The sequence below is a fragment of the Bombina bombina genome, chromosome 8, assembly GCF_027579735.1.
Source record: "Bombina bombina isolate aBomBom1 chromosome 8, aBomBom1.pri, whole genome shotgun sequence".
Taxonomy (NCBI): domain Eukaryota; kingdom Metazoa; phylum Chordata; class Amphibia; order Anura; family Bombinatoridae; genus Bombina; species Bombina bombina.
Window position 1 is genome coordinate 267,524,076 of NC_069506.1, and position 25,703 is coordinate 267,549,778.

Here is a 25,703-nt window from a genome sequence, read left to right on the forward strand (position 1 = left end):
TGTTCCTGTTAGTGACTACCTTAGGTAAGAACCCAGGTTTAGTACGCAGAACTACCTTGTCTGAGTGAAAAATCAGATAAGGGGAATCACAATGTAAGGCTGATAACTCAGAGACTCTTCGAGCCGAGGAAATAGCCATTAAAAACAGAACTTTCCAAGATAACATTTTTATATCAATGGAATGAAGGGGTTCAAACGGAACACCCTGTAAAACGTTAAGAACTAAGTTTAAACTCCATGGTGGAGCAACAGCTTTAAACACAGGCTTGATCCTAGCTAAAGCCTGACAAAAGGACTGGACGTCTGGATTTTCTGACAGACGTCTGTGTAACAAGATGGACAGAGCTGAAATCTGTCCCTTTAATGAACTAGCTGATAAACCCTTTTCTAAACCTTCTTGTAGAAAAGACAATATCCTAGCGATCCTAACCTTACTCCAGGAGTAACCTTTGGATTCGCACCAGTATAGGTATTTCCGCCATATTTTATGGTAAATCCTTCTGGTAACAGGCTTCCTAGCCTGAATCAGGGTATCAATAACCGACTCAGAAAAACCACGTTTTGATAAAATCAAGCGTTCAATTTCCAAGCAGTCAGCTTCAGAGAAGTTAGATTTTGATGTTTGAATGGACCCTGTATCAGAAGGTCCTGTCTTAGAGGTAGAGACCAAGGCGGACAGGATGACATGTCCACTAGGTCTGCATACCAAGTCCTGCGTGGCCAAGCAGGTGCTATTAGAATTACTGATGCTCTCTCCTGTTTGATTTTGGCAATCAATCGAGGAAGCAGCGGGAAGGGTGGAAACACATAAGCCATCCTGAAGTTCCAAGGTGCTGTCAAAGCATCTATCAGAACTGCTCCCGGATCCCTGGATCTGGACCCGTAGCGAGGAAGTTTGGCGTTCTGGCGAGACGCCATGAGATCTATCTCTGGTTTGCCCCAACGTCGAAGTATTTGGGCAAAGACCTCCGGATGAAGTTCCCACTCCCCCGGATGAAGAGTCTGGCGACTCAAGAAATCCGCCTCCCAGTTCTCCACTCCCGGGATGTGGATTGCTGACAGGTGGCAAGAGTGAGACTCTGCCCAGCGAATTATCTTTGATACTTCCATCATTGCTAGGGAGCTTCTTGTCCCTCCCTGATGGTTGATGTAAGCTACAGTCGTGATGTTGTCCGACTGAAACCTGATGAACCCCCGAGTTATTAACTGGGGCCAAGCCAGAAGGGCATTGAGAACTGCTCTCAATTCCAGAATGTTTATTGGAAGGAGACTCTCCTCCTGATTCCATAGTCCCTGAGCCTTCAGAGAATTCCAGACAGCGCCCCAACCTAGTAGGCTGGCGTCTGTTGTTACAATTGTCCAGTCTGGCCTGCTGAATGGCATTCCCCTGGACAGGTGTGGCCGATGAAGCCACCATAGAAGAGAATTTCTGGTCTCTTGATTCAGATTCAGAGTAGGGGACAAATCTGAGTAATCCCCATTCCACTGACTTAGCATGCATAATTGCAGCGGTCTGAGGTGTAGGCGTGCAAAAGGTACTATGTCCATTGCCGCTACCATTAAGCCGATCACCTCCATGCATTGAGCTACTGACGGGTGTTGAATGGAATGAAGGACGCGGCATGCATTTTGAAGTTTTGTTAACCTGTCTTCTGTCAGGTAAATCTTCATTTCTACAGAATCTATAAGAGTCCCCAAGAATGGAACTCTTGTGAGAGGAAAGAGAGAACTCTTCTTTTCGTTCACTTTCCATCCATGCGACCTTAGAAATGCCAGAACTAACTCTGTATGAGACTTGGCAGTTTGAAAGCTTGAAGCTTGTATTAGAATGTCGTCTAGGTACGGAGCTACCGAAATCCCTCGCGGTCTTAGTATCGCTAGAAGGGCACCCAGAACCTTTGTGAAGATTCTTGGAGCCGTAGCCAATCCGAATGGAAGAGCTACAAACTGGTAGTGCCTGTCTAAGAAGGCAAACCTTAGATACCGGTGATGATCTTTGTGGATCGGTATGTGAAGGTAAGCATCCTTTAAATCCACTGTGGTCATGTACTGACCCTCTTGGATCATGGGTAAGATTGTCCGAATAGTTTCCATTTTGAACGATGGAACTCTTAGGAATTTGTTTAGAGTCTTTAAATCTAAGATTGGCCTGAAAGTTCCCTCTTTTTTGGGAACCACAAACAGGTTTGAGTAGAACCCTTGTCCTTGTTCCGACCACGGAACCGGATGGATCACTCCCATTGTTAACAGATCTTGTACGCAGCGTAGAAACGCTTCTTTCTTTATCTGGTTTGTTGACAACCTTGACAGATGAAATCTCCCTCTTGGGGGAGATAATTTGAAGTCTAGAAGGTATCCCTGAGATATGATCTCTAGTGCCCAGGGATCCTGAACATCTCTTGCCCAGGCCTGGGCGAAGAGAGAGAGTCTGCCCCCTACTAGATCCGGTCCCGGATCGGGGGCTCTCGGTTCATGCTGTCTTTGGGGCAGCAGCAGGTTTCCTGGCCTGCTTGCTTTTGTTCCAGGACTGGTTAGGCTTCCAGCCTTGCCTGTAACGAGCAACAGCTCCTTCCTGTTTTGGTGCAGTGGAGGTTGATGCTGCTCCTGTTTTGAAATTCCGAAAGGGACGAAAATTAGACTGTCTAGCCTTAGCTTTGGCCTTGTCTTGAGGTAGGGCGTGGCCCTTACCTCCCGTAATGTCAGCGATAATTTCTTTCAAACCGGGCCCGAATAAGGACTGCCCCTTGAAAGGTATATTAAGTAATTTGGACTTAGAAGTAACATCAGCTGACCAGGATTTTAGCCACAGTGCCCTGCGTGCCTGTATGGCGAATCCTGAGTTCTTAGCCGTAAGTTTGGTTAAATGTACTACGGCCTCCGAAATGAAAGAATTAGCTAGTTTAAGGACTCTAAGCCTGTCCGTAATGTCGTCTAGCGTAGAGGAACTAAGGTTCTCTTCAAGCGACTCAATCCAAAATGCTGCCGCAGCCGTAATCGGCGCGATACATGCAAGGGGTTGTAATATAAAACCTTGTTGAACAAACATTTTCTTAAGGTAACCCTCTAATTTTTTATCCATTGGATCTGAGAAAGCACAGCTATCCTCCACCGGGATAGTGGTACGCTTAGCTAAAGTAGAAACTGCTCCCTCCACCTTGGGGACCGTTTGCCATAAGTCCCGAGTGGTGGCGTCTATTGGAAACATCTTTCTAAATATTGGAGGGGGTGAGAACGGCACACCGGGTCTATCCCACTCCTTAGTAACAATTTCAGTTAGTCTCTTAGGTATAGGAAAAACGTCAGTACTCGCCGGTACCGCAAAGTATTTATCCAACCTACACAGTTTCTCTGGTATTGCAACAGTGTTACAATCGTTGAGAGCTGCTAAGACCTCCCCTAGTAGTACACGGAGGTTCTCCAATTTAAATTTAAAATTTGAAATATCTGAGTCCAATCTGTTTGGATCAGAACCGTCACCCACAGAATGAAGCTCTCCGTCCTCATGCTCTGCGAGCTGTGACGCAGTATCAGACATGGCCCTAGCATTGTCAGCGCACTCTGTTCTCACCCCAGAGTGATCACGCTTGCCTCTTAGTTCAGGTAATTTAGACAAAACTTCAGTCATAACAGTAGCCATATCTTGTAATGTTATCTGTAATGGCCGCCCAGATGTACTAGGCGCCAAAATATCACGCACCTCCCGGGCGGGAGATGCAGGTACTGTCGCGTGAGGCGAGTTAGTCGGCATAACTCTCCCCTCGCTGTTTGGTGAAATTTGTTCACATTGTACAGATTGACTTTTATTTAAAGTAGCATCAATACAGTTAGTACATAAATTTCTATTGGGCTCCACCTTGGCATTGGAACAAATGACACAGATATCTTCCTCTGAGTCAGACATGTTTAACACACTAGCAAAAAACTTACAACTTGGTTATAATCTTTTTTAGCAAAAAACGTACTGTGCCTCAAAGAGGTACTAACGATTAAATGACAGTTGAAATAATGAACTGAAAAAACAGTTATTGCATCAAATTTTAAAACAACACAACTTTTAGCAAAGGTTTGTTCCCATTAGTAAAAAACAACACTAATTAAATTTGTACATAAGAAAACAAAACAACGTTTTTTATACACAGTCACTATAAGAATTCTCACAGCTCTGCTGAGAGAATTTACCTCCCTTCAAAGAAGTTTGAAGACCCCTGAGATCTGTCAGAGATGAACCGGATCATGCAGGAAATATAAAAGTAGCTGACTGGAATTTTTTGATGCGTAGCAAAGAGCGCCAAAAACGGCCCCTCCCTCTCCCACACAGCAGTGAAGAGAAACGAAACTGTCACAATTAAAGCAAAAAACTGCCAAGTGGAAAATAATGCCCAAACATTTATTCACACAGTACCTCAGCAATGTAAACGATTCTACATTCCAGCAAAAACGTTTAACATGAGAATAGTTATTAAAAGGATTAGTGACCTTTAACACAGTAGTTCCGGTGAAATACCATCCCCAGAATACTGAAGTGTATACATACATGTCATTTTAACGGTATGGCAGGCTTTTCTCATCAATTCCATTCAGAAAATAAAAACTGCCACATACCTCAATGCAGATTCATCTGCCCGCTGTCCCCTGATCTGAAGCCTTTACCTCCCTCAGATGGTCGAGAACAGCAATATGATCTTAACGACTCCGGTTAAAATCATAGTAAAAAATCTCTGTCAGATTCTTCCTCAAACTCTGCCAGAGAAGTAATAACACGCTCCGGTGCTATTTTAAAATAACAAACTTTTGATTGAAGTCATAAAAACTAAGTATAATCACCATAGTCCTCTCACACATCCTATCTAGTCGTTGGGTGCAAGAGAATGACTGGGACTGACGTAGAGGGGAGGAGCTATATGCAGCTCTGCTGGGTGAATCCTCTTGCATTTCCTGTTGGGGAGGAGTTATATCCCAGAAGTAATGATGACCCGTGGACTGATCACACATAACAGAAGAAATGTAGTTGTGCTGAAATATGGCAATTTAGTCAAGCTGTCAAAGTTATTTATTGTAGAAAAAATAAGTGCTGCTTTAGGGAAAATTCCATTGACTTATAAGACCATTGACCCTACACTTCTGTGTGGTTAACACCCACAAAGGTGTTAAACACACAGTAGAAGTGCTGTGCGGGACCCACAGACCACTGCTTTAAGAACTAAGTTAAAGGGACAGTCAACCATAGAATTGTTATTGTTTTAAAAGATAGATAATCCATTTATTACTCATTCCCCAGGTTTGCATAACCAACACAGTTATATTAATATACTTTTTATTACCTTTGTGATTACCTTGTATCTAGAAACCTTCTTGCAGCCCCCTGATCACATGACTGTGACTGTTTATTATCTATTGTCTTAAATTTAGCATTGTATTGTGCTAGATCTTAAATAACCCCCTGTGCCTGAACACAGTGTTATCTATATAGCCCACGTGTACTTTCTGTCTCTTTGTGTTGAAAAGAGATTTAAAAAGCATGTGATAAGAGGCAGCCCTCAAAGGCTTAGAAATTAGCATATGAGTCTGTCTAGGTTTAGTTTCAACTAAGAATACCAAGAGAAAAAGCAAATTTGATGATAAAAGTAAATTGGAAAGTCAATTAAAATTAAAAGTCCTATCTGAATAATGAAAGTTTAATTTATACTAGACTGTCCCTTTAAGCGGCTAGTGCTGCCGATTGTAGTGTAGGGTCGATAGTCTTAACATTACATGCTTTAATGAATTAGAGTATTTGATTTTGTTTTACTATTTGTGGACCTTTAAAGTCCATTTACAATAGGATGTGGCTATTAGGGAACTTTGAGGTAAAAGGTTTTCCTTGTTCACGTGATATTTTCTAGTCAGCTTTTTACAGATGTACTACATCACTTTCAAGTGATTCACCATTTGGCTTGCATGTCCTAGGCGTGTGCATTCATTTAATTCAGAAGGAAACAAATGCTGAAGAAGGAGACCGCAAGTGGCATTCAGCTATTTTCAGCTTGATTTCTTCTTGAAAAAGTGCAATACACTAATATGTGGTTTGGCTCAGATCTTAGTGTGTTGCACTTTCACAAAAATAAATCTTGTTCCCAAAACAGCTGCTTGGAGGCTGCCATCTTTGGCATTCGTTTCCTTCCAAAAGAAAGGAATGCACATGCTTAGCCTGTCCCTTCAATTCTCTAAAAAAGAACAGTCCCTGGATGTTCCAGAGAAATGAGTCCCATAGAAAGAAGTGAAGGTCTCTGGGATACAGAATCTCACAGGGGAGAGTGAAGTTAGCAGGTTAGCAACTGGTAGTGATATAAATTCTCAATTCACAGCAAATACAAATTAATCTAAAATGTTTTCACTACTAGTTTAGTAACATTACTATTCCGTAAGGTATATAAGTGAATTGTCAACTTTGAATAAACTTAACTAGCATACAGCTTCAGACATACCCCTGTCCTTCCCACATTTGTTGGTTCCTTTATGAGTTGTGGCACTCTAGTGAAGCAACTTAAGTCTGTCTTTTATTTAAAATGGCAGTTGTAATTTAATACATATTTATATATAATATATTAGTACTTCACCTTGCAGAGTAAAAAAACAAAACTTATTTGTTTAGTTTTTTCCCCCCTTTAAACAGTCTTTTGCTGAAACATATGTAATATGTATATAATATAATATAGATTATATTTGTTTTAATTTCTAGGGAAAAACAAGGAAATTAATTGACAAAAAAAGTTATGTTAAAGCCAGAGTTTAAGTTTTCCATTATATGTTCAAAAGCAAGGAAATTCCTAACTTAAACTGCCCCCACTACCCCCTTGGGGGCTTTGCATTATATCATCAATGACATTACACATGACATCATCAACATCACTAGCGATAATTTTATATATATATATATATATATATATATATATATATATATATATATGTGTGTGTGCATACAGTTAGTGCAAACATATAAAATATGTATATAAAAATAAAACACGCAGAGATAAAAGTACAGGTGATGCATTACTAGTCGCAGGACTCACAAGTCCAACTAGAGTGGCTGATTAGATGAGCAGCGGTTTCCACTGCTGAGGTTAAACACAAAGTAGTGCAGGGTCGATAGTTGTAAAATGACATTAGCTAATGAATTAGAGCATGTCATTGTTCAACTATTATGGACCTTTAAATACAAGGAGCAGATTATAATACCAAGGCAGCAGGCAGCCATCCTGAGAATCATTTTTCTCATTTGCCTATCAGCCCAATTATAGTCATAGCAACACTAGTAACTTATAGGATTTATTCATTTTCACAATATATTACAATAAGATCTCAAGACAAGACTGTCAGTGGAGACCCCGTGCTATATATATATATATATGTGAGTGTGCATATAAATATATATATATTCCCAAAGTAGTTGGCTCAGCTTTACAACATGTGGTAAACATTCATAATTCTTTAAAACTTCCGGAAATATTACCAAATTATAGCCAGATCTAGATGTATGCCAGTGAAGCAAATGTGTATGCGTGAGGGGTCACTACATCTATTGACATCCATATTGTTTAAGCAGATAAGTACTAAAAGCAAATACAGTTCTCCACAGATGCACTCACTGGTTGTTTTTTTTTGGGGGGGGGGGGTTGGATCTGGCTACTTTTCACATCTCATTGTGCACTGTAGAGGTCGGCTGACCTTCTCACCAGCTGTATGGACAGATCAGATGAGGGCAGATATGAGAAAGCTGCCTCCCGCTATTAACCACTTCCATGTTGGAATCTGTAAGTGCAGCTGCAAAATTGATCTCCGTTTTAAGAAACAGTTTTAAATTAGAGTTAAGATGTTTTTCGCTGTGTGTTTGCACTTTGTTGTTTGCGCTCGGATAGCCACTGCTGGATCCTGTCCTTAAGTTCAATGTTTGGTTTAATTTGATCCATGGTCAGAGGGCTACGATTGAATGGATCCGTCTGGTCACTGCAGGAAGAAAAGAGTTTAAAGGATCATTAAATACAATAGAATTGCTTAATTAATAAGTGTGTATTACAATGACAATGCAATAACACTTACTCTGAATTACAAATAAACAGTAGATTTTTTTCGGACAAATTAATTTTGTTTCCCATTTGCCAGCCCCTTGTATCATGTGACAGCCATTAGCCAATCACAGACAAGTATACATATACACTGTGACCTTGTGAACATGCTCAGTAGGAGCTGGTGCTTTAGAAAGTGTGTACAGGGGAGGAACTACCATTGGTGCAGCAGGTGCAGTCGCACCAGGGCCCAAGAGCTGGAGGGGGCCCATAACAGCCGATCTATACGTAGGTGTGTGCAGAATGTTTACAATCTTAATGCAGGGGAGCCTTTTATTAGTACAGGTTGTAGGTCCATCCTCTTATCTATCTGTCTGTACATCTATCCTCAAAATCATTATACAGAGCAGAAGGTATATTAATACTTTAGCTTTCCACTGAGTTACCATTGGGGGGCCCCCAAATAAATCTTGCACCAGGGCCCTCAGTTGAGTAGGTCCCCTACTGAGTGTGTATATAATGGAAGTCAAATGGAAAGTCTCTTAAAATTGCATGTTTTGCCTGAATCTTGAAAGTTTAATTCGGACTTTAGTACGCCTTTAAAAGACCCATGGACCGCTTACCCGGCATCAAAAATGACTTTAATAACATTAGTATTTGATTGCTAGGAATAAATTAAATATTTAATTACTTAGAATTAAAGAATCATAAGCTCTAAGATCGCAGACACAGCACAGAATTGATTTGAGTGATGTCATCTTTTTCTTAACTCTGCATAAAGAGCAACTGTTTTATAATGCAGTGATCTCTCTGCCCTCAAAGTGCTTACTTACTTGAATTTACAGATTGGGGGGAAAAAATACTTTTCATACACATACACAATGCTCTCTATGTCATTTCTGCTCTCTCTGTCTGCCCTTCTCCTAAAACTTACTGCATGGCCCTATAACAACAACAACCCCCACACTATCCGTATCTCACCCTCCCTTCTCTCATCCCCTATGCTGTCTTCTTATGAACTACTCTATTTCCTTAGAAACACTTCCCCCTCTAACTCTCCTGTGTCTAGTCATACACGCTCCTACAAATCTCACTGTCACTGTCACTGCTACTACCACTGGTGATGTCTCTCCTAACCCTGGCCCTGCAGCAATCACCACACTTTTACACTCTTGCTCTGTCTCCCACTGCAAAAACTCTAGGTCACGCAATACCAACAATCTCATCTCCATTAACCCACAGCGCTTATTCCTTCCCTTTTCTTGTGCCCTCTGGAATGCTCGCTCTGTCTATAACAAACTTACAACTGTTCACGACCTTGTTTGTTTCCAACGCTTTCAACCTTTAAGCAATTACCGAAACCTGGCTATCTTCCTCTGACACTGCTTCCATTGCTGCTCTCACACATGGTGGATTTCACTTTAGCCACATACCTAGGCCAGGTGATAGACACGGTGGCGGTGTTGGCATCTTACTCTACCCCTCCTACTCTTATCAGTACCTATCTCCATTTCCATCTCTCTCCTTTTCTTCCTTTGAAGTCCACTGCATTCACCTGTTCTCCCCCCCCTCTCTCAGAGTGGCAGTTATTTATCTATCGCCCCCCTGGATCAACCTCCCAATTCCTTGACAATTTTGCTGCCTGGCTTCCTTACTTTCTCTCTACAAATACACCTACTCTAATTCTGGGGGACTTCAACATCCCCATTGACAACTCATCTGCTCCTGCTGCCTCTAAACTTCTCTCGCTCACCAACTCCTTCGGCCTCGCACAATCCACCCTATTCCCTACGCACCACGATGGACACTCTATTGATCTGGCATTTTCCTATCTCTGCTCTCTCCCTGATGTTGCCTGTTGCCCATTTCCTATCTCAGACCACCATCTGCTCACCTTTAATCTTAATATACAGGCTACACCTACTTCTCCCCCTTGCCCCCGCACCTGTAGAAATCTGCACACTGTAGACCGTCCCCAACTCTCCAACCTTATTCAAATACGACTCCCCCACACTTCCACAATATCCTGCCCTGACCTTGCTATAACCCACTATAACAATACTCCCTACTCTGCACTTGACACTCTCGCTCCGCCCCAACTTCGCAAAGCCCCACGTCGTCAGCTCCAGCCCTGCCACTCCCAGCAAACACACCACCTACAAAAATGATCATGCACTGCTGAACGTGCCTGGAGGAAATCCCGCTCTGAACCTGATTTCATGCACTATAAGATCATCCTTTACTCTTACACCTCTGCCCTTCACTTAGCTAAGCAAACCTACTCCTCTTCTATTATATCCATTCACTCTTCAAACCCTAAAAGACTCTTCTCCATTTTTAACTCTCTCCTCTACCCACCTGCACCCCCCCCCCTCATCTGCGTTCAATGCTCAAGACCTGGCTGACTACTTTTTCAATAAAACACTTACCATCCGAAGAATCATCCCAACACAAGCCTACAATCTCCCAACTCCGCTCCCAGTCACCCCCTCTGCCGCTCTCTGCACCCTCCTACCAACCACTGAGAGTGAAGTGGCCTCCCTATTGTCTTTCTCACACCTCACTACCTGCCCACTTGACCCTATTCCTTCACATCTAATACCTTCTCTGTCTCCCACCCTCACTCTGGCTCTTACTCACATATTCAACCTATCCATTTCTACCGGCTCATTCCCTGCTTCCTTCAAACATGCAAAGGTCACCCCATCCTCAAAAAACCCTCCTTTGACCCTAACTCTCCGGCAAACTACCGCCCCATATCACTGCTCCCGCTAGCTTCAAAAATCCTTGAAAAAATAGCTTTCGATCGCTTAACACACTTCCTGTCCTCTAACTCACTGCTCGACCCCCTGCAATCAGGCTTCCGTCCCCAACACTCAACTGAGACTGCTCTCACCAAGGTTACTAACGATCTCCTTTCTGCTAAAAACAAAGGCTACTACTCTATACTCATCTTACTTGACCTCTCTGCTGCCTTTGACACTGTTGACCATCCCCTTCTCCAACGGACTCTCAGCTCTCTTGGGCTCTGTGACACTGCCCTCTCCTGTATTCACTCTTATCTCTCTTACAGATCCTTCTCCGTCTCTTTTGCTGGTGACTCCTCCTCTCCATTGCCTCTGTCTTTTGGAGTACCTCAAGGCTCTGTCCTGGGTCCTCTACTCTTCTTTATTTACACTTCTTCACTGGGTAAACTTATCAACAGCTATGGATTCAACTACCACCTCTATGCTGATGATATTAAGATCTACCTTTCCACCCCTGCACTATCTCCTTCTGTCAATTCTCACATCAGCGACCGCTTATCTGGCATTTCCTCCTGGATTAGCTCTCACCACCTAAAAATAAACATGTCCAAGACCGAACTACTTCTAATCCCCCCCCCCCACTAACTCTACTACAGTTTCTAATTTTTCCATCACTGTTGGTGACACCACTATCTCCCCATCACCCCAAGTCCGCTGCCTCGGAGTCACACTTGACTCAAATCTGTCCTTCATTCCCCACATCCAATTGCTCTCTTTATCCTGCAGCAACCACCTACGCAATATCTCCAAAATTCGTCTGTTTCAGAGTGATGAAACTACAAAACTGCTAATCCACTCCCTGGTAATTTCCCGACTTGACTACTGTAATAACTTACTAAATGGCCTCCCTCTCTCCCGCCTCTCTCCCCTTCAATCCATCCTAAATGCATCTGTCAGGCTAATCCACCTCTCTCGATGCTCCGTTTCTGCTGCACCTCTCTGTGAGTCCCTTCACTGGCTCCCCATTCACAGCAGAATCAAATTCAAAATTCTCACCCTGATCTACAAAGCCCTCACCAATGCTGCCCCACCTTACCTGTCCTCACTCATCAACAAATATACTCCAGCCCGCCCCCTAAGATCCAACAATGATCTGCTACTTGCGTCCTCTACCATCACCTCCTCTCATGCTAGACTACAGGACTTCTCTTGTGCGGCACCAACCCTCTGGAACGCACTTCCTTGAGATGTCAGTCTCTCCCGTAACCTCTCCTCCTTTAAACAATCCCTAAAGACCTTTTTGTTCAGGGAAGCTTATCACCCGACTCATTGACAAATGAACTTTGCCCTCATCTATCTCCTCACTAATATCATTCTCATCTTTGCAGTCACCACCTCCTGTTTCCCATCCTCCTACCCATCTAGATTGTAAGTTCCCATGGGAATAGGGCCCTCAATTTCCCCTGTATTTGTCTGTAAAATTTTGTCTTTTATTGTATTGTTTCACCGTTGTACTTTTATCCTTGTACCCATGGGCAGCGCTGCGGAATCTGTTGGCGTTTTATAAATAAAGAATAATCATGATAATAATAATAATAATAATAGTGTACCCTTAGAGTACTTTAAAGGGATATGAAACCCAAACATTTTCTTTTGTGATTCAGACAGAGCATACAATTTTAAAATTAAGTTTCCTATTTACCTCTATTATCAATATTTACTAAGTTCCCATGATAGTCTGTGTGGAGGAGATACCTAGTTAGGCGCCTGGACCACTATATGGCAGGAAATAAAGCTGCCATCTATTGCTCTTGCAAATGGATAACATTTTTGCAAAACTGCTGCCATATAGTGCTCCAGAAATAGGCTGGGTCCTAAGCGTACGTCCCTCCATTTAACAAATAATAGCAAGACAACGAAGAAGAAATGATAATAGAAGTAAATAAGAAAGCTGTTTAAAATCACATGTTCTATCAGAATCATGAAAGAAAACATTTGGGATTTCCTATCCCTTTAAGACTCTCTACCTCCATTGTATATATTTTTCTTGCCTCAATAAGAAACTCGTTCCCTTTAACCCCTTTGTTGCTAAGATGATTTTAATTTTTTATCTGCCGCAGACACATCACAAATAATATATATTTCAGCAGGCCAAGCCGATTCAGAAGATACCATTATTATATTTCATGCCATCAGATGGCTGCAACAAAACCTGTATACAAAATGTTTATTGTTCTTAAAGGGACCCATAACACCTTCTAAAAATTATTTAAACTAACTTATATTTACTAATAATAACAAAGTAATCATGAATCCCTATTCTTGCTGCTCAGTTTACCCCAAACAGTTCAATAAGAGGGTCTTTAATTAGACTGCTGATCTGCAGCTTGGTGATGCTATGTATGCCACCATATTGCCACACGGGCACAGCAGTCACGTGATTGTGCATTGCAGATAATGTTATTAAGTTTAGAGAAGGATTACCAGAATGATCTCTTACAGTGGTGCCGAGTGCTGTAATTATCTGTATAAACATTTTTTCATATGTGCCTTATATTTATATAAATAAATATTCCATTTGATAATTTCAAAGAACTGAAAACTTTTTCTAAATTAGAGCTAGAGGAACTGTTGGCAAGCTTAAGCTACACGGAGGGGGGAGAGGCATGCTCTGTGGGAAGAAGGGAACTGAATAACACTGCAAATACATTTACTAGAAGATTATGTGCATAAATCGTCTAGTAAATGTATTTGCAGTGTTATTTAGCTCCCTTCTTCCCACGCAGCATGCCACTCCCCCCTCCTTCCTCCCCGTGTCCGTGTTACTTCAGCTCCTTCCTTGAACCTCTGTGACTGTAGCTTCAGCATGCTATTCACTAAAACAAATAAACAAGAGTTTAGAACAGACGGAGCATGCCACTCCCCCCCTTCTTCCTCCCCCTCAATGTCCGTGTATCTTCAGCTCCTTCCTTTAACCTCTGTGTATCTTCAGCATGCTATTAGCTTAAATAACAGTTCAGACTGTCAGACGGAGCATGCCACTCCCCCCCTTCTTCCTCCCCCTCAATGTCCGTGTATCTTCTAGTGATGTCCAGTTCAAGAACGAATCGTTCATTTGAACTGGATCTTTTCAGTGAACTGTATGAATCAGTTCACCAGACTGAACTGATTCGTTTCAAACAGTTCACTTCCTGAGTCTGCAGCAGCACTGGTAATACGATCCTAGAGTGTGTACTGCTTCTGCTAACTCCTCCTTTCCAATGAATCAGACAGTCTCACTCTAGGATCATATTACCAGTACTGTTACTGATTCATGAAGTGAACTGTTTGCAAACGAATCAGTGTACTGTTAACTCCTCTGCAATGAATCATTCAGTTAACAGTACACTGATTCAAAGATACCCCTAAGTGCACCTAAATTAACCCTTACAAAAGTAGCAGGTCTCAACCTTATATTTATAAACCAAAACTCTGTATTGCTTATAAATAAATATAAGGTTGAAACCTGCTGCTTCTGTAAGGGTTAATTTAAGGTGCAGTTAGAGGTATATTTGAATCAGTGTACTGTTAAAGGGATAGTTAACACCAGAATTTTTGTTGTTTAAAAATATAGATAATCCCTTTATTACCCATTCCCCAGTTTTTTGCAAAACCAACATTGTTATATTAATACACTTTTTACTTCTGTGACTAACTTGTATCTAAGCATCTTCTGACCGCCCCTAATCACATGACTTTTAGTTATTTTGCATATAGTTGCATTTTAGCCAATTAGTGCAGTGTCTGCCACTAGCCACGGGCGTGATCACAATGCTATCTATATGGCCTACATGAGCTTGCTCTCCCCTGCTGTGAAAAGTAAATAAAATAGAGGTGGCCTTCAAGGGCTTAGAAATTATCATATGCACCTTCCTAGGTTTAGCTTTCAACTAGAATACCAAGAGAACAAAGCAAAATTGTTGATAAAAGTAAATTGGAAAGTTGTTTAAAATTACATGCCCTATTTGAAAAATGAAAGTTTTTTTTGGACTTGACTGTCCCTTTAACTGAACGATTCATTGCAAAGGAGTCAGTTAACAGTACACTGATTCAAATATACCCCAAACTGCACCTTAAATTAACCCTTAGAGAAGCAGCAGGTCTCACACTTATATTTATTTATAAGCTATACAGAGTACTAGTAGATATGCATATCTTAGGAAAATACATACAACACAGTACATAGAACAGAGTATACTATGCAGCATGCTCTGTTCTATGTACTGTGTTGTATGTATCTGTGAAGGAGACAACGCTGCCTGGCTGTGAGGACTCAGGAGGAGCTGAACTGTTAGACACTGAATCATGAGTCATGAACAACTCACACAGTCAGTGACTCATGATTCAGGAACGAATCTGCGGCTCTACAGTTCACCTACTGAACATGAGGTAGAGCCTCTATCTCATGTTCAGTAGGTGAACTGGTGAATCGGTTCATGAACCGGTTCAGTTAATCGAACTGTCCGAAATGAACCGATTCACCCAGAAGAACCGAACTTCACATCACTAGTATCTTCAGCTCCTTCCTTTAACCTCTGTGTATCTTCAGCATGCTATTAGCTTAAATAACAGTTCAGACTGTCAGACGGAGCATGCCACTCCCCCCCCCCCTTCTTCCTCCCCCCTCTGGTAGCTTCAGCTTGCTATTAGACGGTGCAGAGTCAGACGTATTTTTAGAAAAAGTTTTCAGTTCTTTGAAATTATCAAACGGAATATTTATTTATATAAATATGAGGCACATATGAAAAATGTTTATACAGCTAATTACAGCACTCAGCACCACTGTGACAGATCATTCTGGTAATCCTTCTTTAACTAACATTAACATTATCTGGCATGTGCATCACGTGACTGCTGTGCCTGTGACTGAGCAACGTGCGTTACAACATGGCAGCACACATAGCAGCACTGAGCTCAGTATCACCACTCTGTTTAACAACACTCTTCTTGAACACAATGGGGGTAAGCTGCACAGACTGCCAAAAATCCTTTATTACTACATTTGTAGTAGATTTATGGACTGACAGCAGAAGTTAGTTTGCAGAATCTGCATCAGGTGTTTAGTCCCTTTAAGATTTTTTGACATAACATTGCAAATAACACTGTGTGAGCTTATTAAAGTCAAAACAATTGTGGTCCTATATCCATGTAAACAAATACAAATCAAAAGGCAAATTCCTATGATGCGTTAACATTCATCACTTTGCATTTCATGTATAAATCAAGAGGTATAAAATACTTAAAGGGACAGTGTACTGTAAAATTGCTTTCTCCTCAATGTATTTCTAATAACTTGTTATAACAGCAACAGAGTATAAAATGTATAAGAACATGTTCCTTTAGGTTTAATTTTCTATATTAAATAGCTGGATTTGTTCTGTGAAACTACAGCCCATTCAAATTGGCTGTGCAGGAAAATCAGATCAGATCAAGTGCTTTTTTATTTTATCACTGTATATTAACTCCCAATTGAAAATGAACATTACTTATCACTCCTACCCCTCACTGAGAGTATAATTTCTTCAGTTGGCTATGTTTACATAGCTTTTGTATAGTTAATACCCAAGTATTGAAATTATCAGTAAAGGTGGGGATACCACAGGGAAAATCCGCTATTTTAGATGCCAAAATAAAGGAGCTATTTGTAAACATTTGAATACACTCCAGCTGGTAAAATAAGTAATTGGGAAAAATTTAAAGGGGCTTTGGGGTTATAAAATGGAATTTATTTTGAGAGAGGTGTCCCCTTGTTCCAATGTAAAAATGTAAGCACTTTTTACATATTAAAGTCAAATTTAAGAGGGGAACTAGTCCACTATAAAATAAACTTTATTTAGCAATCTATGAGAAGAAAAAACAGAAGCGCCACATGGCCCAATATTGTTTGGTCCGGAACTAGTAGATCTTAAAGTAATGAGTAAACTCACATTTAGTAGAGCACCTCAATTAGTGCTAAATATGCGGTCTGGGATCTATTCGGTCACCCAGAAGACCAACTTCCTGCACAGGAACTGATGTCTGTATAGACAGAAAGGAGACACAGGTGCCTATATAGCCTAGTATTGTTGGTACAAAGATGTAGATACAAACAAAGAGAAGAATGTTGCCTGTGATTTTATAATTTTTATTAAAGTCATTTTTAACATTTGAACACTTGCTGTATCTTTTTTGGGATATATTTTTTCCTTCTCCTGAGGAATATCTCCTTTTGGTCTACTGTGGGATCCTTCTGTACCACTGAATCCACTTGGATGTCTGGCCACAAGTCTGTTGGGTGACTGAATTGATCCCTTCATGCTCCTATAGCATCACAAGAGGTGCTTTATCCATTGTGAGTACCATTCTTCTCTTTGTTTGTATCTACATCTTTGTACCAACAATACTAGGCTATATAGGCACCTGTGTCTCCTTTCTGTCTATACAGACATCAGTTCCTGTGCAGGAAGTTGGTCTTCTGGGTGACCGAACAGATCCCAGACCGCATATTAAGCACTAATTGAGGTGCTCTACTAAATGTGAGTTTACTCATTACTTTAAGATCTACTAGTTCCGGACCAAACAATATTGGGCCATGTGGCGCTTCTGTTTTTTCTTCTCATAGATTGCTGCTCCTGGATCCTGGCCTGGATCATCACATATAGCTGCCTCCTTCCTCTATAGAGACTTTCACTTCATTCATCACTTTGTTTGCCTTTTATGATTATTTGTATTATTTTGCATCACATTGTTATTGGTTAACACTGTATATTGTATGATATATAATTTTGTATCACATTGTTATTGGTTAACACTGTATATTGTATGATATATAATTTTGTATCACATTGTTATTGGTTAACACTGGTTAACACTGTATATTGTTATGATATATCACTTTATTATTTTATTATCTGTTATTATTTAGTATTATTTTAGATTAATATACGATTATTGCCCATTATTGACCATTAGTGTCTCCTCCACATATATTTTTATCACTCCACTTAATAACAATTTGTTGGTTACATCTCCACATTCACATTTAGGGCGCCCCCTCACTTTCCTTTTTAAACTTTATTTAGGGTCTTTTTTTGTTGTCGCTTTTTTTTTTGGTTACTGAGGCCCTAAAACCCCCCCTACCCAGCAAAACCATGTTTTGTGCTTTTTACAACTTTTTTTATGGGAGCTTGTAGCTTTCCAAGACCACCAACATTTAAGAGAACAGGTTCTCTTTTAATTGAGGTGTCATGGAGTTCTGTGCCTTCTAAAGGAATTGAGGTTACGGGGTCTGAGCAACTGCGCTTCTTCCAACTCTCCAACTCTCTTCACTGCCTGCCACCACAACTGTGACATCACCACACAAGTGGTGATTTCACAAGCTTTCCCACAAAGTCTAGGGATCACTATATAGTGGAAGACAGGTGGAGAAGGGATTGTAATTCATATGATTATTTGATGTTACTCCCTTTCTCCCAATGGTGACTTATATTAACCAAAAATCATCTCCTGTTCCATGTGCTGTTACAAGGAACCAAATCAGAAATTGATATAAGTGCAAAATGCCCCAGAGAAAGTATCAACTAATCTATCATCACTTTGGTACTCACCTGAGTAGGTGCCTTGCAATGGTTGACCTGTCTACTGTAACCCGTGATGACGGCAGGATGACAGGATCTGACATGACCGTGCTCATAATAGGGTCCAAGAAATCATCAGGGGCATCAGCATAGGTCTCTTCCTCCTGTTGCTGCAGGTCTGCTAAGGACTTACACAAGCACACAACAAACTGTTAACAGAGTGACCACAGTACACCTAACTGGTGAGGACACACACAGAAGGGAGATATGGGACAGTAACACAAAAGACAAATATGGAGTATGCCCTTCCCCAGGTGACAGACAGGGGAGAGCCTTAAGACATGGATACATTACATATAATGAAGAGGATATTTTACATGAAGACTGCCCCCTCATTTAGCTAACAAGGTGAGACAGCTCTCTGCTAAGGTTGGGTGACCGTTGTCTTACCTTGATTTTTTCAGCCAGATTGCTGAATGCCACAATCATATTTCCTGGCTTGTTAATCTTTTTCAGCACTCTTACTGTCTGAGCAAAGAGCATCGGAGAATAGGAACGTCCATCCTTGGGGACAGTGGAACAGAAATTCTCTTCATCCCTGGAACGGATAAAATATATAAAAATCTCTATGTAATATCTTCTATAGTGAGACCCTAAATATCTTGTATCACACAAAAAAACACACCAGCCTACTGGGAGGCTCAGAAGTTTTTAGGTGACAGAAGATTCCAGCAGGACCTCCAGGGAAGCCCAGTACTGTACCGGTAGACAGGGCATCAAAGCAATGCTAACATCAAGAGATGATGCAGTGGAATGTTCCATTTGGGAAACATTTTCAAGGGTAGATCAATTAGTCTTAATCCTAACTGGGAAGCTCTGTGTTTACATTATTGCAGTAAAAGTATATTGATCTATATTGCTTTCAGTGTGTAGAGGCCAAATTTCAAGTGTCTAATATTATTTTCTTAGTTACAGGACATTTGTCTGAGTTGAGAAATGTGTAGTAAAAGTAAAGTGAATTGTGTAGTTATAAATATAAAATAAAAAATAATAACTACAATAGAAATCCATAGTGATATGGATTATACATTAGGAGGCTCATTCTTACTCCATAATTAAAAAAGTAGTGTTGGGAGTTTAAGCTGGGAAAATATTTATTTTAAGTTGCCTCTCGCCTAACAACAATGGTCCCTGAAGAAACACATGGACTCAATTCATGGTGATGAGTGACTGAAGATATAGAATAGTAGAACTGAAAGGGGGGAGAGAGGACAGAGAAGAGAGAGAGAGAGAAGGAAGAGAGAAAGAGGGAAGTGAAAAAGAAAGAGGGGAGTGAGAAAAAAGGGGGAGTGAGACAGAGGATAAAGGACAGAGGGCAAAGAAAATGAGGAGAAAGAGGGGAGGAGGAGAAAGAGGGGAGGAGGAGGAGAGGACAGGAGACAGAAGAAGAGAGGAGAGTGAGAATGAAGAAAAAGAAGAGAGAGAGAGAATAGGAAGAAGAGAGAGAGAATAGGAAGAAGGGAGGGCCGAGAGAGAAAAGAAAGGAGGAAAGTAAGAGGAGAAAAAGAAGAGAGGAGAGTAGAGACAGAAAACAAAGGAAGGAGAGTAAAGAGGTAGAGGGTAAGAAAGAGAAAATTGGAGAGAGGAAAGGAGAGAAGAGGAAAGGAAAGGAGAGAAGAGGAAAATGTGAGTGAAAAGGTAGAAAACAGTGAAAGTGTGGGAAGGAGAGAGGAGTAAGAGGTAAGAGGGAGCTGAGATGAGAGAGAAAACAAAGAAAGAGAAGAAGAAAGTAAAATCATGAAAAAGAAATTGGAGAGCAAGAAGAGTAGAGAGAAAAGAGTGGGAAGGAGAGAAGAGATCAAGAAGACAGATGAAAAGAGGAAAGAGGAGAGCAAGAAGAGGAGAAAAGAGGAGGGAGAAAAAGATATATAAAGGAAATGGGAGAGGAAAGATATATTCTTATTCAAAATTTTATTTTAAATTCATTTTCATGGTTTAGAACATTATAAATATATATATAATCAGCTTCCTTACAGTTTGTATACTAGATTTATTTGTTTCCAATTAATTGCTTACCTTATGATTTTATAAAAACAGAATTTATGTTTACCTGATAAATTACTTTCTCCAACGGTGTGTCCGGTCCACGGCGTCATCCTTACTTGTGGGATATTCTCTTCCCCAACAGGAAATGGCAAAGAGCCCAGCAAAGCTGGTCACATGATCCCTCCTAGGCTCCGCCTACCCCAGTCATTCGACCGACGTTAAGGAGGAATATTTGCATAGGAGAAACCATATGATACCGTGGTGACTGTAGCTAAAGAAAATAAATTATCAGACCTGATTAAAAAACCAGGGCGGGCCGTGGACCGGACACACCGTTGGAGAAAGTAATTTATCAGGTAAACATAAATTCTGTTTTCTCCAACATAGGTGTGTCCGGTCCACGGCGTCATCCTTACTTGTGGGAACCAATACCAAAGCTTTAGGACACGGATGAAGGGAGGGAGCAAATCAGGTCACCTAAATGGAAGGCACCACGGCTTGCAAAACCTTTCTCCCAAAAATAGCCTCAGAAGAAGCAAAAGTATCAAACTTGTAAAATTTGGTAAAAGTGTGCAGTGAAGACCAAGTCGCTGCCCTACATATCTGATCAACAGAAGCCTCGTTCTTGAAGGCCCATGTGGAAGCCACAGCCCTAGTGGAATGAGCTGTGATTCTTTCAGGAGGCTGCCGTCCGGCAGTCACATAAGCCAATCTGATGATGCTTTTAATCCAAAAAGAGAGAGAGGTAGAAGTTGCTTTTTGACCTCTCCTTTTACCAGAATAAACAACAAACAAGGAAGATGTTTGTCTAAAATCCTTTGTAGCATCTAAATAGAATTTTAGAGCGCGAACAACATCCAAATTGTGCAACAAACGTTCCTTCTTCGAAACTGGTTTCGGACACAAAGAAGGTACGACTATCTCCTGGTTAATGTTTTTGTTAGAAACAACTTTTGGAAGAAAACCAGGTTTAGTACGTAAAACCACCTTATCTGCATGGAACACCAGATAAGGAGGAGAACACTGCAGAGCAGATAATTCTGAAACTCTTCTAGCAGAAGAAATTGCAACCAAAAACAAAACTTTCCAAGATAATAACTTAATATCAACGGAATGTAAGGGTTCAAACGGAACCCCCTGAAGAACTGAAAGAACTAAGTTGAGACTCCAAGGAGGAGTCAAAGGTTTGTAAACAGGCTTGATTCTAACCAGAGCCTGAACAAAGGCTTGAACATCTGGCACAGCTGCCAGCTTTTTGTGAAGTAACACAGACAAGGCAGAAATCTGTCCCTTCAAGGAACTTGCAGATAATCCTTTCTCCAATCCTTCTTGAAGAAAGGATAGAATCTTAGGAATCTTTACCTTGTCCCAAGGGAATCCTTTAGATTCACACCAACAGATATATTTTTTCCATATTTTGTGGTAAATTTTTCTAGTTACAGGCTTTCTGGCCTGAACAAGAGTATCAATAACAGAATCTGAGAACCCTCGTTTTGATAAGATCAAGCGTTCAATCTCCAAGCAGTCAGCTGGAGTGAGATCAGATTCGGATGTTCGAACGGACCTTGAACAAGAAGGTCTCGTCTCAAAGGTAGCTTCCATGGTGGAGCCGATGACATATTCACCAGATCTGCATACCAAGTCCTGCGTGGCCACGCAGGAGCTATCAAGATCACCGACGCCCTCTCTTGATTGATCCTGGCTACCAGCCTGGGGATGAGAGGAAACGGCGGGAATACATAAGCTAGTTTGAAGGTCCAAGGTGCTACTAGTGCATCTACTAGAGTCGCCTTGGGATCCCTGGATCTGGACCCGTAGCAAGGAACCTTGAAGTTCTGACGAGAGGCCATCAGATCCATGTCTGGAATGCCCCACAGTTGAGTAATTTGGGCAAAGATTTCCGGATGGAGTTCCCACTCCCCCGGATGTAATGTCTGACGACTCAGAAAATCCGCTTCCCAATTTTCCACTCCTGGGATGTGGATTGCAGATAGGTGGCAGGAGTGAGTCTCCGCCCATTGAATGATTTTGGTCACTTCTTCCATCGCCAGGGAACTCCTTGTTCCCCCCTGATGGTTGATGTACGCAACAGTCGTCATGTTGTCTGATTGAAACCGTATGAACTTGGCCTTTGCTAGCTGAGGCCAAGCCTTGAGAGCATTGAATATCGCTCTCAGTTCCAGAATATTTATCGGTAGAAGAGATTCTTCCCGAGACCAAAGACCCTGAGCTTTCAGGGGTCCCCAGACCGCGCCCCAGCCCATCAGACTGGCGTCGGTCGTGACAATGACCCACTCTGGTCTGCGGAAGGTCATCCCTTGTGACAGGTTGTCCAGGGACAGCCACCAACGGAGTGAGTCTCTGGTCCTCTGAATTACTTGTATCTTCGGAGACAAGTCTGTATAGTCCCCATTCCACTGACTGAGCATGCACAGTTGTAATGGTCTTAGATGAATGCGCGCAAAAGGAACTATGTCCATTGCCGCTACCATCAAACCTATTACTTCCATGCACTGCGCTATGGAAGGAAGAGGAACGGAATGAAGTGTTTGACAAGAGCTTAGAAGTTTTGTTTTTCTGGCCTCTGTCAGAAAAATCCTCATTTCTAAGGAGTCTATTATTGTTCCCAAGAAGGGAACCCTTGTCGACGGAGATAGAGAACTCTTTTCCACGTTCACTTTCCATCCGTGAGATCTGAGAAAGGCCAGGACTATGTCCGTGTGAGCCTTTGCTTGAGGAAGGGACGACGCTTGAATCAGAATGTCGTCCAAGTAAGGAACTACTGCAATGCCCCTTGGTCTTAGTACCGCTAGAAGGGACCCTAGTACCTTTGTGAAAATCCTTGGAGCAGTGGCTAATCCGAAAGGAAGCGCCACGAACTGGTAATGCTTGTCCAGGAATGCGAACCTTAGGAACCGATGATGTTCCTTGTGGATAGGAATATGTAGATACGCATCCTTTAAATCCACCGTGGTCATGAATTGACCTTCCTGGATGGAAGGAAGAATTGTTCGAATGGTTTCCATTTTGAACGATGGAACCTTGAGAAACTTGTTTAAGATCTTGAGATCTAAGATTGGTCTGAACGTTCCCTCTTTTTTGGGAACTATGAACAGATTGGAGTAGAACCCCATCCCTTGTTCTCCTAATGGAACAGGATGAATCACTCCCATTTTTAACAGGTCTTCTACACAATGTAAGAATGCCTGTCTCTTTATATGGTCTGAAGACAATTGAGACCTGTGGAACCTCCCCCTTGGGGGAAGCCCCTTGAATTCCAGAAGATAACCTTGGGAGACTATTTCTAGTGCCCAAGGATCCAGAACATCTCTTGCCCAAGCCTGAGCAAAGAGAGAGAGTCTGCCCCCCACCAGATCCGGTCCCGGATCGGGGGCCAACATTTCATGCTGTCTTGGTAGCAGTGGCAGGTTTCTTGGCCTGCTTTCCCTTGTTCCAGCCTTGCATTGGTCTCCAGGCTGGCTTGGCTTGAGAAGTATTACCCTCTTGCTTAGAGGACGTAGCACTTGGGGCTGGTCCGTTTCTACGAAAGGGACGAAAATTAGGTTTATTTTTGGCCTTGAAAGACCTATCCTGAGGAAGGGCGTGGCCCTTACCCCCAGTGATATCAGAGATAATCTCTTTCAAGTCAGGGCCAAACAGCGTTTTCCCCTTGAAAGGAATGTTAAGTAGTTTGTTCTTGGAAGACGCATCCGCTGACCAAGATTTCAACCAAAGCGCTCTGCGCGCCACAATAGCAAACCCAGAATTTTTCGCCGCTAACCTAGCCAATTGCAAAGTGGCGTCTAGGGTGAAAGAATTGGCCAATTTGAGAGCACGGATTCTGTCCATAATCTCCTCATAAGGAGGAGAATCACTATCGATCGCCTTTACTAGCTCATCGAACCAGAAACACGCGGCTGCAGTGACAGGGACAATGCATGAAATTGGTTGTAGAAGGTAACCTTGCTGAACAAACATCTTTTTAAGCAAACCTTCTAATTTTTTATCCATAGGATCTTTGAAAGCACAACTATCTTCTATGGGTATAGTGGTGCGTTTGTTTAAAGTAGAAACCGCTCCCTCGACCTTGGGGACTGTCTGCCATAAGTCCTTTCTGGGGTCGACCATAGGAAACAATTTTTTAAATATGGGGGGAGGGACGAAAGGTATACCGGGCCTTTCCCATTCTTTATTTACAATGTCCGCCACCCGCTTGGGTATAGGAAAAGCTTCTGGGAGCCCCGGGACCTCTAGGAACTTGTCCATTTTACATAGTTTCTCTGGGATGATCAAATTCTCACAATCATCCAGAGTGGATAATACCTCCTTAAGCAGAGCGCGGAGATGTTCCAACTTAAATTTAAATGTAATCACATCGGGTTCAGCTTGTTGAGAAATTTTCCCTGAATCTGAAATTTCTCCCTCAGACAAAACCTCCCTGGCCCCCTCAGACTGGTGTAGGGGCATTTCAGAACCATTATCATCAGCGTCCCCATGCTCTTCAGTATCTAAAACAGAGCAGTCACGCTTGCGCTGATAAGTGGGCATTTTGGCTAAAATGTTTTTGATAGAATTATCCATTACAGCCGTTAATTGTTGCATAGTAAGGAGTATTGGCGCGCTAGATGTACTAGGGGCCTCCTGAGTGGGCAAGACTGGTGTAGACGAAGGAGGGAATGATGCAGTACCATGCTTACTCCCCTCACTTGAGGAATCATCTTGGGCATCATTTTCAGTGTCACATAAATCACATCTATTTAAATGAGAAGGAACCTTGGCTTCCCCACATTCAGAACACAGTCTATCTGGTAGTTCAGACATGTTAAACAGGCATAAACTTGATAACAAAGTACAAAAAACGTTTTAAAATAAAACCGTTACTGTCACTTTAAATTTTAAACTGAACACACTTTATTACTGCAATTGCGAAAAAGTATGAAGGAATTGTTCAAAATTAACCAAAATTTCACCACAGTGTCTTAAAGCCTTAAAAGTATTGCACACCAAATTTGGAAGCTTTAACCCTTAAAATAACGGAACCGGAGCCGTTTTTATCTTTAACCCCTTTACAGTCCCTGGTATCTGCTTTGCTGAGACCCAACCAAGCCCAAAGGGGAATACGATACCAAATGACGCCTTCAGAAAGTCTTTTCTATGTATCAGAGCTCCTCACACATGCGACTGCATGTCATGCTTCTCAAAAACAAGTGCGCAATACCGGCGCGAAAATGAGGCTCTGCCTATGATTAGGGAAAGCCCCTAGAGAATAAGGT

The 25,703-nt window shown here is 41.7% G+C and overlaps 1 protein-coding gene across 2 annotated transcripts in view; it reads right to left on the reverse strand.

The window, feature by feature from the left end:
* Window positions 1-7,292: 7,292 nt before the first annotated feature.
* UBE4A (ubiquitination factor E4A) overlaps window positions 7,293-25,703 on the reverse strand; it is a 90,994-nt gene continuing 72,583 nt past the window's right edge. For both annotated transcript variants that reach the window (XM_053691291.1, XM_053691290.1), the window contains exons 18-20: window positions 18,835-18,982; window positions 18,415-18,572; window positions 7,293-7,983 (exon numbers count right to left, since the gene is read on the reverse strand). In XM_053691291.1, the coding sequence (XP_053547266.1) occupies window positions 7,845-7,983; window positions 18,415-18,572; window positions 18,835-18,982 (445 nt within the window). In that variant the 3' untranslated portion in view covers window positions 7,293-7,844. The remainder of the gene's footprint in view (window positions 7,984-18,414; window positions 18,573-18,834; window positions 18,983-25,703) is intronic.